The sequence below is a fragment of the Epinephelus fuscoguttatus genome, linkage group LG2 (genome assembly GCF_011397635.1).
Source record: "Epinephelus fuscoguttatus linkage group LG2, E.fuscoguttatus.final_Chr_v1".
NCBI classification, from domain to species: domain Eukaryota; kingdom Metazoa; phylum Chordata; class Actinopteri; order Perciformes; family Serranidae; genus Epinephelus; species Epinephelus fuscoguttatus.
Window position 1 is genome coordinate 42,117,842 of NC_064753.1, and position 13,686 is coordinate 42,131,527.

At 39.8% G+C, this 13,686-nt stretch overlaps 1 protein-coding gene across 1 annotated transcript in view; it reads left to right on the forward strand.

Moving 5' to 3' along the window:
* Positions 1 to 4,082: 4,082 nt before the first annotated feature.
* plekho2 (pleckstrin homology domain containing, family O member 2) overlaps positions 4,083 to 13,686 on the forward strand; it is a 32,376-nt gene continuing 22,772 nt past the window's right edge. The window contains exon 1 of the mRNA XM_049595267.1: positions 4,083 to 4,505. Coding sequence (XP_049451224.1) covers positions 4,497 to 4,505 — 9 coding nt within the window. The 5' untranslated portion in view covers positions 4,083 to 4,496. The remainder of the gene's footprint in view (positions 4,506 to 13,686) is intronic.

The following is a 13,686-nucleotide window of genomic DNA, read 5'->3' on the forward strand; positions in this document are numbered from 1 at the left end:
TATCACATTTTTTTATATATCATCCTGGTGTTGTAATAACATTTTGAAATTGAAGGTTTTTCATATTTTAATAAAGGTATTAATGAAGATCACGTCCTGAGTTTGCTGATGTTTTTTATGGTGCATATCTGTTCTAAATTAAAACAATAACCAACATGTATAGTATTGTAATAATGCAGAAACACACTGATGGCTTTGCTAGATTTGTAATTAATTACAACACTATTTATATGTTAGCTTTAATCAACAACATAAATGACAGAACAAATGTTGCCGTCCTTGAACATTTGACTATGAAGAATAAAACAACAGATATTACAATTTGTGATATCTGGTGTATTTTTCTAACATTTATTATGACACTGAAAAACACACATTCACCAAAGTGCCCTATCAGATAAATTACGAGCCATACGGTGAATCTGAAATTTAACTACACAAGAGTGTCCTGTAGTTACTGAAAAATGCACTCAGTACTGTTTAATCACCGTGGGTTTATTTAAAATTCAATGAAATAACAGAACAGAACAGTGCACCACCACTCCAAAGTCTGATAAATCTTCCCACAGGTCTGGGGCGTCAGTGGCTTAGTGGTAGAGCAGGCGCCCCATGTACAAGGCTGTTGCCGCAGCGGCCCAGGTTCGACTCCAGACTGTGGCCCTTTGCTGCATGTCACTCCCTCTCTCTCTCCCCCTTTCACGCTTGTCTGTCCTATCAATTAAAGGCCAAAATGCCCCAAAAAATATCTTTAAAAAAAAAATCTTCCTGCAGGCAGTTTTGATTTGATTTGATTGTCTCTCAAATAGTGTTCTTGGTCTTCCAGACCTCAGCTTGACCTCCACAGTTCCTGTTAACTGCCATTTCTTAATGACATTACAAACTGAGGAAACAGCTACTTGAAAACACTTTGCTATCTTTTTATAGTTTTCTGCTTTGTGGGCATCAGTTATTTTAGTTTTCAGAGTGCTCGGCAGCTGTTTAGAGGAGCCCATGGCTGCTGATTGTTGGGACAAGGTTTCGGTAGTCAGATAATATATAAAGCTTTGAAATGTCTTCTTCTACTCACTTAATTTTTTCAATCTTTCAACTGTAAGCAGAGGATGACTGATTGAAACAGTCTTAGTCCTCTTTTATTTGTTTCTGAACAGAGAACCTTTATTGAGAAAATATAACATTGCTCACTATAAAACAGATAAACTTTTTCTCTCTCATGTTTTAGAAGGTATGTTCACATAGACCTGTTTGGAAACTTGGAAATAGGCCTATACTAAAATACTGGAGCTGCAAACTCTCATTTTCCTGTGTCTTCCTGACAGAGACTTCAGCTTGTATGTTAACACAGTCAGTTTGTTCTAATTTCTAACGTTATCTAGGCTATGTGTGTGCAGAGAAATATGAACTAATCCGACTGCTGGAGGAGCTGAAACTCTGCTTCTCCGCAGTGAATGGACGATAAAAACAGAAACTTCTTCTAAAGCAATGAATAAATAAATGAATAAATAAATAAATGTTGAACTTGAGTAATGCATTTTTTTTTTGAAGGTTTTGAATGATTTCACTTAAGTTTTGCAAAGAAAATCATTAGAAGTGTGTCTCATATAATTTTCAACATCCTTCAGAAAACCACCAATATGAGGTTTAATATAACTAAACTTACATTTATGGATAAAATCCTTTACCGGAATCATCACCAAGTTAATTCTAAAAAAAAAAATGTCTTCTTTTTGGAAACCTGAGGAGACCAAACACCACATTTTCCCCAAATCATGTGAAGTCTTTAGAAATCTTCAAAAGACCTTCCAGAGTTTCTTGGTGTGAGAACAATCCCTGAAAGGTGTAAAACAGTTTCAGACTGGTCATTACAGAAAGAGCAGTTTTCCCTGTTTCCTGAGGTATGAAAAATGGTGTAAACGAAAAGAAGCCAGCCCCATTCTGCCTGACAAAGGATATGGATTGTAATGGGTTTTTTGAAAAGGTTAAAATTAACACACACTTCTAAAATCTTAATTTAATATAGTTAGACGCATGAATAAAAAACAACAACATTCGTATGAGGAAATAAACAATATATGTTTTATTTATTTAATCATTTATATCCCTTACTGCCAGAGGATGTGTCCTGTTGGTCATGCCCTCATGTGTTTTACATTCATAGTCTCCTGAGACCCCATGTCCTCATATGAGGACATCACATTTTGGGTTTATTTGACCTTATACTTAATTCTACTTGTCGTGGACCTGTTGTCCTCGTTTGTGGACGCTTTTTTGTGCCATTTAGTGGTAGTTAGAGCACAATACACTAATCCATGTAAAAACAAGATGGCAGCCATCTCTGCCAAGTGAGTCTGCAGCCGATCCGGAAACAAAAGTGGACAAGATCCAAAACCTGATCACATTTTATGGTTGTAACTAGTTAATTTACGATTAATAATGTTTGTAGTTCCATATGGCAACACATTTGAACAATTTTAGCAACAGTAACAAGCTAAGACACTGTTAATTAGGAAATACTCGAAGACACTGGAAATTTTTCATCAGCTCACTGAGGTACATTAGGCTTTATTATCGTCTTGTTTGAGGACATTGGGACTTTATTATCGTCTCGTTTGAGGATATAGGACTTTATTATTGTCTCGTTTAAGGATATAGGACTTCATTATCGTCTCGTTTGAGGAAATTAGGACTTTATTATCGTCTCATTTTAGGACATTGGGACTTTATTATCGTCTTGTTTGAGGATATAGGACTTTATTTTTGTCTGGTTTTTAAGGATATAGGACTTCATTATCGTCTCATTTGAGGAAATTAGGACTTTATTATCGTCTCATTTTTAAGGATATAGGACTTTATTATCATCTTGTTTTTAAGGATATAGGACTTTATTATCGTGTCATTTGAGGACATTGGGACTTTATTATCGTCTCGTTTTTAAAGATATAGGACTTTATTATTGTATCGTTTAAGGACATTAGGACTTTATTATTGTCTTATTTTTAAGGACAGGACTTAATTATTGTCTTGTTTGAGGACATTAGGACTTCATTTTCATCTCGTTTTTAAGGATATAGGACTTTATTATCTTCTCGTTTGAGGACATTAGGACTTTATCATCGTATGGTTTAAGGACATTGGGGCTTTATTATCTTCTCGTTTGAGGACATTAGGACTTTATTATTGTCTCATTTGAGGATACAGGACTTTATTATCTTCTCGTTTGAGGACATTGGGACTTTATTATTGTCTCATTTGAGGATATAGGACTTTATTTTCGTCTTGTTTGAGGACATTTGGACTTCATTATCGTCTCGTTTGAGGACATTAGGACTTTATTATCGTCTTGTTTTTAAGGATATAGGACTTTATTCTGTATAGTTTAAGGACATTGGGACTTAATTATTGTTGATAATGTTTAGTTTTTTATACTTATCAGGTCCTGCTGGTCCCTTAGCAAGGAGGAATTGAAAATGCGTAGGCTACCAAATAAAAGATCAGAGGATATCTCCTAGTTTGAAATTTGTCAATTAACTTTGTTCAAATTCATTATTGGATTACCAATAGTTATAAATGCAATTTTACCAAATAGAAATGACAAACGCACCTCCATGTTTTTTTCTCTCACCCTGACGAATGATTTTTAGTTATTGTTATTGGCTTATTCCTGGTGTAGTAGCACTAGTACATCTTTTTATTAACCACTGATAAAGCAATCTATTTTTTTATTTAAATAAAAGGTTTTAGTGTGTCTTTGAGGCTCCTTTGCAAGCGTTAAACATCCCCCCAACAGGCCCAGAGACAGCCACACCTACCAGGAAGTGCTGGGTGCAGTAACATGAGAGGCCACTATAATGCTCATCATCCGTATGTCCTGACAAAGACGGATTTTTTTTTTTAATGTTAAAAAGCATGAATGAAAGCATCTAGTCAAACAACAGCCCTGAAAACACCTCCCTTTACAGTCTGATGAGCAGCGAAGATGTTTCCTCCAGATAAAGTTTGTGATGGGAGGACTGCTTTCTATGAATCTCAGGGGATGATGCTGCAGCTGCAGTTTGTTTGCAGCCTGTTTCGGTTGCAGATCTGATCATGAGGCCGAGAAAAGCAACAAGATGCACATCGGATAAACTTTCCTCTCAACAGTGTCTCCGCTGCAGAGTTTGAATCAGGATGCCTCGGATGATGCACAGACGCTGCTGCCCTGTGTTGCTCCTCCTCGACAGACTATTTGATTCAAGTGTGTAAAAGGGACTTCAACCGGAAACCAAACTTTTTTCTGCGAACTTTTTTTTCACTGAGGCTAAACAGGAAAAAAAAGACAGAGACGACCCTTGGTGTCATAAACGGCACGGTTCCTTATTTTCTTCATTGACGTGTGCTGTTGGAAATGTGTCAGCGGCCGACCAACTGGGGAGACGTAAACAGTTTCTGGCGAGGATAAGGGCGACGTCGAGTGATTTCAGGCTGCTCAGCGCTCACATAACGGATTTTGGTCCTTTATCATGGAAGATGTGAGTAGTCACTTCAGTCCCTCCGTGTGTGCTGCTTCGCTCTTTGTAGCCGTCTTTGCAATGCAGGGCTGTAGTTTTAAGATACTTTAGGAGAGTGAATACTTGAGTATGCATGTGATGTTATAAACTCAGGGAGCACAAAACTCTGCAAGGGCGCGACCGAGTTATTAGAGCAAAGTTAGGGCCCATAGAAAGAGGTGGCAGGCTGATACTCATCAGAAAAACAAGTTAATTTTGGGATTTTATAGCGATGCCAGCCTCTCTTCTGCAGCCATTTAAAGTCAACACAACTTGGCACAAAGCACCTGCCCACCTGTCAATCTGTTTCATCAACTTCTTGGTCAGAGTCCATAAGAATAGCGACGAAAACTGGAGCGTTGCAAACCCCGTTTAAAAATCCTGCATTTTAGTGTAGCGCTACGTCTGGATGTAAGCACATAACTTTTAGAACAAAAAATCAAACCTTTTCTGACTTAGATATGCCCTCCAGCAAATTCGGCTTCATTACAATACTTATTTATCTCATGTGTGCATTGCATTTCATCATATAGTATTGGGCTACACACGCCCCATAACGGTTCGTTTCAGCCAAGGAGGACATGAGGTATAACGTGTCTAAAGGGTGATGTTTCACAAATGAAATATACCTGGTGGATTATACCTAAGCCGAATTTACTACGACAAGTCAAAGTGTCAGAAAAATTGCTAACAAAGGTTTAATGACGTTTATTGTTTTGATAATACCCAAGTCAATTCTGATTTGCCGTATTTATAAACGATATTTGGCTCACTGTTTTCAACAGGGTAAGAATAATGTGAAGTCTTCTCAAAATAAACTATTCTAAGGACATTTTAAATTTTAATTTGTGGCATCTGCATTAAAGAACTCAACACTTTATCCTTAACACACACATCACACACAATGTAATGTAATGTAACGGTGAGAAGTGTGGCATTTTGAGGAAGCCGACTTGCTAGAAAAAGGAAGTCAAGTAGTTACCTACAGTATGCGGGGAACTTGTTGCAAGCGTTTTCAAGCATGCTGTACCCCGCCCTTTTATTGTAACACTGATTACAAACTCTTAGCTCCCTTCCTTTCTCCATCCAGAGTCTGATATGATTAAATACAGACTTTCCTACTCTCCTAGAGTCACTATAGACTATGAAGGCTATCAGCCATTTAACAGCTGCAGCCCACAGTTAAACCTTATTCTCACATGCATCTCCCACCATGAAGTGTGTTGGCCCAGTGTGACAATTTTAACTTCCACTTTATCAGAATTAAATGCAGATGATGTAGGTGAAATTAAGGCCATAAGCAGAGCTGAAGCTACAAATAGAGCACATGTTTAAATGGTTTCCATCAGGTACAGACGTCAAGAAATACAACAGGGATATTTCCAGATTTGTAAGTGATTTGCCAGAATACTTCTTCAAACAGGAACAGCTGTGATGGCGGTGTGGTCTGGATGATGACTTTAAAAGGTTGCATTTTCCATCGCTGATTTCATTTATCAGTGCTGTGTTTGTGTTTTTTGGATGACATTGTGTGTCATTGTGTGTGACATCAGCATTGGAGTCTGAGTAGATGCTTGTGCAGCAGATGGTGGCGGGACTCGAGTCCTGCCCTAAAATCAAGTGAAAACTTAATCCGTCAACATCATTATAACATTACTGTAACTGTATTTCAAGTTATACGTGGAGGGATGACGTTATGAAGGAGGTTACATTATATGGCGTTATTCATAATATTTGAATAAAACAGATTTAATTGTTTGCTTTAAAACTTAACTATGGACATTTTGTGATATGAGACAACGACATCCAGTGCAGCTGGGGCTTCCCAAAGCTCAAATGGGCGAAGGCCAGTAGGACATAAACTGCCTGAAAAGGCTCCAGAGGAAGATGTAAGAGAACGTCAGCATTCGACGCTGTTAACGGGAGTCTGTAACACTAGTATTTTAATTCTTAATTCTGCTGACTGTCATCACTCTGAGAGAGGTGCATCCCTTCACACATACAGTAAAGCACACGTCTCACCTTCACAAGTTACCCACAAGGCCACCGCCATTAAAGTTGAAAAAGGGTGAGCCAGTAACACTTGTACTGAGCGAGACACTGCAGCAGAACAGGCTGCAGTGTAACCACTCAGGACATATGTGCACCGTTAATTCACATCCACTAAAAGTGTTTATTTTTGCCACTGACAGGCTCAGACTATTATTCAAAGTGTCTGGCAACATTATGGAAAGGATCCCTACAGAGATAGACTTTTTTTGTAAAAGAGGAAGATCCTTTTTTAAAACCAGAAACAGCAAACCCACCAGATTCCATTTAAATAAACAGTAATTTTAGCGTGCATAGAGGCAGCATGTTTTCACATCCAACTGGGTGAGTTAAGGATTTATCTCAGCCAAACCAGAGTTGGTGATTGTTGGAACATTGGACAGACGGACCAAGATGTTTTTTGTGACTTTTATTTTGCGTCAATTGAGTTTAAATAAAGTGTGTTTGATAAAGATAAAATAACTGTTTATTTAAATGGAGTCTGGTGGCTTTGGGGAAAGCAATTTAGGGGCTGCTTCTGGTTAAAAAAAAAGGACGTAACTCTTCAACAAAAAGGTTGAACTCTGAAGGGATCCTTTCCATAATGTTGTCAGACACTGACAGAATAATCTGAGTTTGTCAGTGGCAAAAACAAACACTTGACGGTGCACTAATGGTTCCATTGCAGTCTGTTTCACGGCTGCCACCTGCAGTGGTCTCACTCAATACTGGACCATTTTGAAAAACTGTGTTCCCATTAGTCTCTAAGGGTGCTTTCACACCTGTCTCATTTTGTCCAGTTCAGTAGAACTCAAGTTCGTTTGCCCCCTAAGTGCGGTTCATTTGGGCAGGTGTGAACACAGCAATCACACTCAGGTGCGCATCACAACAACTGGAGGGGGTCTCGGTTACAAACAAACTCTGGTGCAGTTCGTTTGTGGTGAGAACGTGTTCCGACCTGGATCTGAACCAACTGCAGTCACATGACACATCGTTTGGGTTAAACATGAGCATGTTACAGTCCTGGAGGATTATTAATGTGCACCTCCTCCTGTACTGCCTTAATATGCACATTCAGCACATCCAATGCATCAAAACATTGTTTTCTAGTTGGAGCCGCGCCTCGTTTTCAAACTGTATGCTTTGACTAAAATGAACAATGACAGCAATATAGTCCACGATGAGCAGCGCTAAAATCAACCTGCGTAGTTGTCCCTCCATTGTGACATTAGAAAGTGTCACATTTATCTTGCAAGTGTACTCTTCTTCAACGTTTGCTTTACTTCCTGGATTTTTCCCACGTGGAAATTCTGACCAATCAAGAGCAGCTTTCTCACACAAGGCATTTTATCTGGTCCGCTTGTAAATGCTGCCGTGAGAACATGAACCAACTCTAGGCAATAATACAACTTATAATGAAATTAGTCCCTGACTCAGACCAAAGCAAGACAACTCTAGGTCTGAAAGCATCCTAAGACGCAAAGCATAGGAAAATAAGGTCCAGGTTGAAAAATATCAAAGTCATATTCAAGTTTTATTCATTCTGCAGTGACAGAGGTCCTTAGATGTTCTCCAGTGCTCTTCAGGCTTCAAGAAATTTTGGTTCCACCTGAGGACATCGGTACTGTAACTTTATTTGTGCAGTAATTGTTGAGAACGTGATAACTAGGCAGTAGTAATGCTTCAATTCCAGCTCATAAACAGGCAGTTTGTTGGCAGACAGTCGGTGTGTTTCCATCCACCTCTTTTTGGTGCATTTTCAGTTTGCGCAAAAAAGAAAACCCCTCAGTGGAAACAACAAAAATTTGGAAAAATCTAGAAATATTGCAGGTTTATGTTTGGGAGAGGTGATAAAGTTGGTGTATTGATAAATGGTGAATGTGACTAAGTGCAGTGGAAACAGATTCAACAAATTAATGATGACTTATGGTTACAACATACCGTCTTTGCATAGGCCACTGCAGGCTCTCTTGAGACAGTAGTAGAAGGAAAAGCACATAAATTTGCATTTTCTTTGTTGATTTTCGGAAAATGTGAAGAGGTGTGTGGTGCTCTAGTGAGTGGTGTGAGATGCTGTGACATTAACGTGTCCAAACATATTTTTTAACCCCCTCCGAAAGTAGGAAAATGTGCTCAATAGCTGCGGTTTGTAGTTTATATTTTCTCCTCACAAAAAGTGAAATTCATTTTGACCCTTCTCATTTTGAAACTATTGTGGTTTGGATATTGTTCTCTTATATCTAAAGATGATCTGAAACTAGTGCTTGGTGTTTATGACTGGACAGACTGTTAGTATGAACACCCACTGCTTGGCCCACTGCCGACTGACAGCTGTTGGGTTCTTATCTGTGTCTTTATTTTTTATTTGTCATTTCCCGTTCTCCTCTGCTTCACACTCTGCCCTTTATCTTCTTTATCTTTCACCTCTGAAACACTGTGGCCCTTCCATGATGATCATTTGTCTCAGCTCTGTGAGTCATCCTTTTATCGCCATCCCACTGACCCAGAGTGCAGAGTGTGACGTGTCTGCCTGACCCATTCAGCAAAGAGGAAACAGACTGCTACATTATGTGTCAGGCAGAAAACAATTAACCCCCTCTCATCATCGTTCTGCTATCCAGGCCTGTGCTGCACAATGGATGTGTGTGTGTACACATCGTCTTACTGGGGCACCGCTGACAATTTTCTGGGAAAGTGCTTTTATGAAAAAGGAAAGTCCTCAATAGTGAATGCATGCGAGTGTTCTGGAATTTGTGTCCTTGCAGAGACAAAAGATGGAAAGACGAGGAAAATGTTCTTGTGGAGGACATTTTGCTCATTTCTACTCACTGCACAAGGGGTTAATTTAGGATTAAATAGAAATAGTGAAGTAATATTGTTGTTCGTTTTTTGACACTTCTCCATATTTCTCACTCTTTATTCTACATAGTATCAGGACCTGTGTCCTGTTCACAGAGTTGCAAAGTGGGAAGTAAAAGTCCTGTTGTTTTTTTCTACATAATGTCAGGTGACTGGCAGTTGGAGCACTTCCACAGCCAGGATGAGTGTGAAATTAATGTATTTTTAGGGCATTTTGCCTTTAATGGACAGGACAGGTACGTTTGAGGGGGGTAGAGAGAGAGAGGGGGGATGACATGCAGCAAAGGGCCACATGCTGGACTTGATCCCAGGCCGCTGCGGCAACAGCCTTGTACATGGGGTGCCTGCTCTACCCACTAAGCTACTGACGCCCTGCATGAAATTAATATCTGAAACAGCACAAGCCTGTGTATATAAATATGTTCCTGCAGTGCATTTCAGTAACAATCATCTAATCATTGAACTTCAAATTGTGGGCACCAATAACACTGAGCGAAAGTTAAAGATTGTGCTGTTGACAAACAATTAAGGCTGCTTTCTGGAGACACCATAAACCAGTGATACTCAATTTGCAGCCTGCGATAGGGTGTCAGGTGGCACCCAACCATTTTCTAGTTCACAATAAGAATAACTTTATTCACACTGGGATTTTTTTGTGTACTTTTAATCTAAATACAGTGCCAGAGTTTATTAAAAGCATCAAAATAGAGCTTGGTAATCAAATAAAAAAATGCCAGAGGAGAACCCCAGGACACCTCAACGAAGGTCTGAGCTAAGCCCTGAATGCCCCAGCATACACTTAGACTCACAAGTCAGTCTTTAGACGCTTTGCTTAACTAAAGACTGATGACTTTCTCCCTGATTTTGTGTTTAAATGGGCGGATACAACTTCAGAGTTTAAAAAAACTCCCTACGTGGCAGAACCAATAGTAAATCCGCAGGGCGGTCCTTTGGTGGCTCGCTGAACTCTTGTGCTCGTAAACATAGTCCGACTCTGTTAAAAGTTTTAAACAAAGTCGCTGTAAGTCCTTCATTTCCACAATCTTGTGGACTGAGCACACGATTGATAAAACGGAGATAAAACTCTCGGCATCCATTTTCAAGCTCTCTGTGTGTTTGTTTCCCTTGCGAGCACACGCATTGAAGAAATCTAGCTATAAAACTCATAGCATACACTTCAGCTTTTTGCAAAAGTGGGCTCTCTTAGGCAAAGAGGGATGTTGAGTATCCAGCATGCCACCCATATATTGTAATGGGCAAAGAATGTTGAGTATCCCACCCATATATTGTAAAATATAATGGACGTCGCTACAATGGGAGTCCACAAACCAATGTGGACTCCCATTATGAAGCCTCAGGTTCGGCATTTCAGCCTTAGCCATTGTGGTTTTTTGGAGCCAGAAGTTACGATATTTGGGCGAGAGGCTGGCGCTGTGGAGGAGTGAGGGGTGGATCTGACTGAGAAGCTAAGGACGCTATCAGCAGACAGCCTGAAATAAAATGTAAACAGATGAGTAATATAAAAATTCAGCCCCGCAGTTGTCATGAAGGAGGAATTTAGCTCTCGAGACCAAAACTATTTTTTGTAATCATGCTTACTTCTGCTGATTTTAACAGGGGTCTGTGGGAGTTGACTGGCCTGTGGACCCAGTCCCAAGTGGCCATTAGAGAAACTGCAGTTTTTAGCACTTCTGTGTTGGCTTCATTTTTCAGCTCCAGAGGTTACCGCTTGTTTTGCCAGGTGTTTATGTCTGTGATCAGACTTTGTCAACGCCAGTTTGTCACAACTGTACAAGATGCAGTCATGAAACTTTAGAGAGATGTAGCTGAGATCAAAATGATGACCTAGTTAAAAGATGGATGTGGTCTGAGCAAGCGGGCTAGAGGTGGTGGGATCGGAAGTAGGGAAGGGGCAACTGACTGCCCCCAATACACCCCTCACCCAAATTTGTTTTTAAGATTTTTTGTCTGGCTTTTTTATCATTGGACAGTTGAAGCGTGAAAGGGGGAGAAAGAGGTGATGACATGCAGCAAAGGGTTATGGGCTGGAACCAAACCCACAGCCACTGCAGCAGGGACGTAGCCTTTGTACATGGGACACCCACTCTACCCATGAGATATTGGATGCCTCAGCCCACATTTGTTTTAAGTCGCGGGACACTGTATCAGACTGATCTGATCACAAGTTGGTCTCTAATTTTTCTTGTTTGGTGCCATATTTTGGTCCAAAGTGTTATGAATTTGTTATAGCTCTGATCCACACCTCTGACTGTCTTCTTCATAGCAACAGGCTCTTGGGCATCATAGTATTTAGAGCCATCCGCCACACCTACCTGATGGAAAAATAACTTTTTCCAGGAGCTTCCTGTGTTTCAGTGTTCCCCGTTGGATGGGGAAGAAGACAGAATTGACCATTTATAGCAAACAGTCGTACAGTTACATTCGGCCAAAAAACTTTGGAGCTCTCGAATAATGCTGCTGGGAGAACTAATACCACCTTAACTCAAATTAAACTGTAGTTAAATCAGCAATACAATAAATACAGCACATAATGTCATAATGTGGAGGTTGGGGTGGTGGAGTTAAGCAGAGGTATGGTGAGAAACCTCAGGCTATAGTAACTGCGCGTTACACCTGCATGAATATGATTGGTCATGACATGCTTCATTAGTTTGGTCAGGTTCAGCCAGTTTATGTCTGCAATTCAGATTTTTGTTGGTCCAGCTGTCATCATTTAAGAGGAAGCATTTTATTTGGATTTTGTGGCTTATCAAGAAAACTTTTTAAAGTTCTGTATGTGGCATTCAGGGCATTAATAAAGCAGCAATCAACTCTTTTCTATGTAAAGATATATATTGGAGTCCGGAGCAGACAATGAAGTCACGCTCCCTGTGTGAGTTGTAATTTGAGCTTCTCCGTGGTTTGTCGTAAAAAGCCGATCCGGCCTCATGCATGTTAGTGCATGTGTGCATCCCACTCATTGCTGCTACTGTGCGATCCCACCATTAGCTCTGTCAGCACCCTGTTTATGGAGTTAGCACCATTAGCTTCCAGCCGGTGCTTCAGCCATCTCCATGTTGAGAAGTGTGTCCAGACAACTCATACATAGTGCATAGAGCACTCTAAATATTCCGCTTTGTTTGACTATGACTGAAAGAATTTGATGCCCGAGGCATAAAACAGAAAGTGAGTCATGGTCACGATCAGGTTTTGCTTCGTCAGACTTTTTTTTTGGTGAGTTGAAGTCATTTTGCTTGTCTGTTGGTTCTTTATATGCTGGGCCTGGTTTTCTCTTCAGCCAGAGGCAACTATAGAAAATAGAGCTGAACCAATCAGGCAACTAAGTGACTAATTGACCAGCAGAAATTGATATAGACATTGATGACTGATTGATATGATTGTATTTAATGTGTTATAAGAATAATTTATCAAGAAAAAGTGCCAGATATTTTCAGGTTCCAGCGTCTGCAATGCGAAGATTTGCTACTCTTCTCTTTTCTTATTGTTGTAAAGTGAGTATCTTTGGGGTTTCTAACTGTTGCTTGGACAAAACAAGATATTTGAAGACAACATATTTGGCTCCAGAAAACTATAATGGGCATTTGTTCAGTTTAGTTCATAAGTTTGTTTGTTTTTTTTCTAATCATGAGCGGCAGTAACACAGAGCGAAAGCTAAAGTTTGTACTGCTGACAGACAGTTAAGGCTGCAACTGATGATTGTTCTCATCACTGATTAATCTGCCAATTTGATTCTCAATTAATTGATTTATTAATCATCTAGACAGTTAAATTCCTTGTTGCTAGCCATGAAAACATGAGTCTGTGGTGTGCGTGTCATCACTGCAAAACGTGGTCCTGGAGACACCATTAACCAGTTAACCTTTAACTTTGAGCCTGCGTTAGGGTGTCTGGTAGCACCCAACCATTTTCTAGTCCACAATAAGAATACATTTATTCACACTGGGATTTTGTTTTTGTACTTCTAATGTAAATAAGGTGCCAGAGTTCATAAACCCCTGGACCGCTCAGCAAAGGTCTGAGCTAAGCCCTAATGCCCTCAAGTCCAAGGGACGCCTCTGCATACACCTCACTTTTGACAGGATATTTGAAGACATCATGGCAGGCATAAGAAAACAGTGATGGGCATTTATTTAATTTAGTTCATTGGTGTTAATGGACCACACACAACACAACCATTAAGCCAGATTTAGCGATAAAGCCATTTTGAATCTGCGGTCCCTCGGCAGGGAAAAAAATGGAATAAAAAGAATCAATA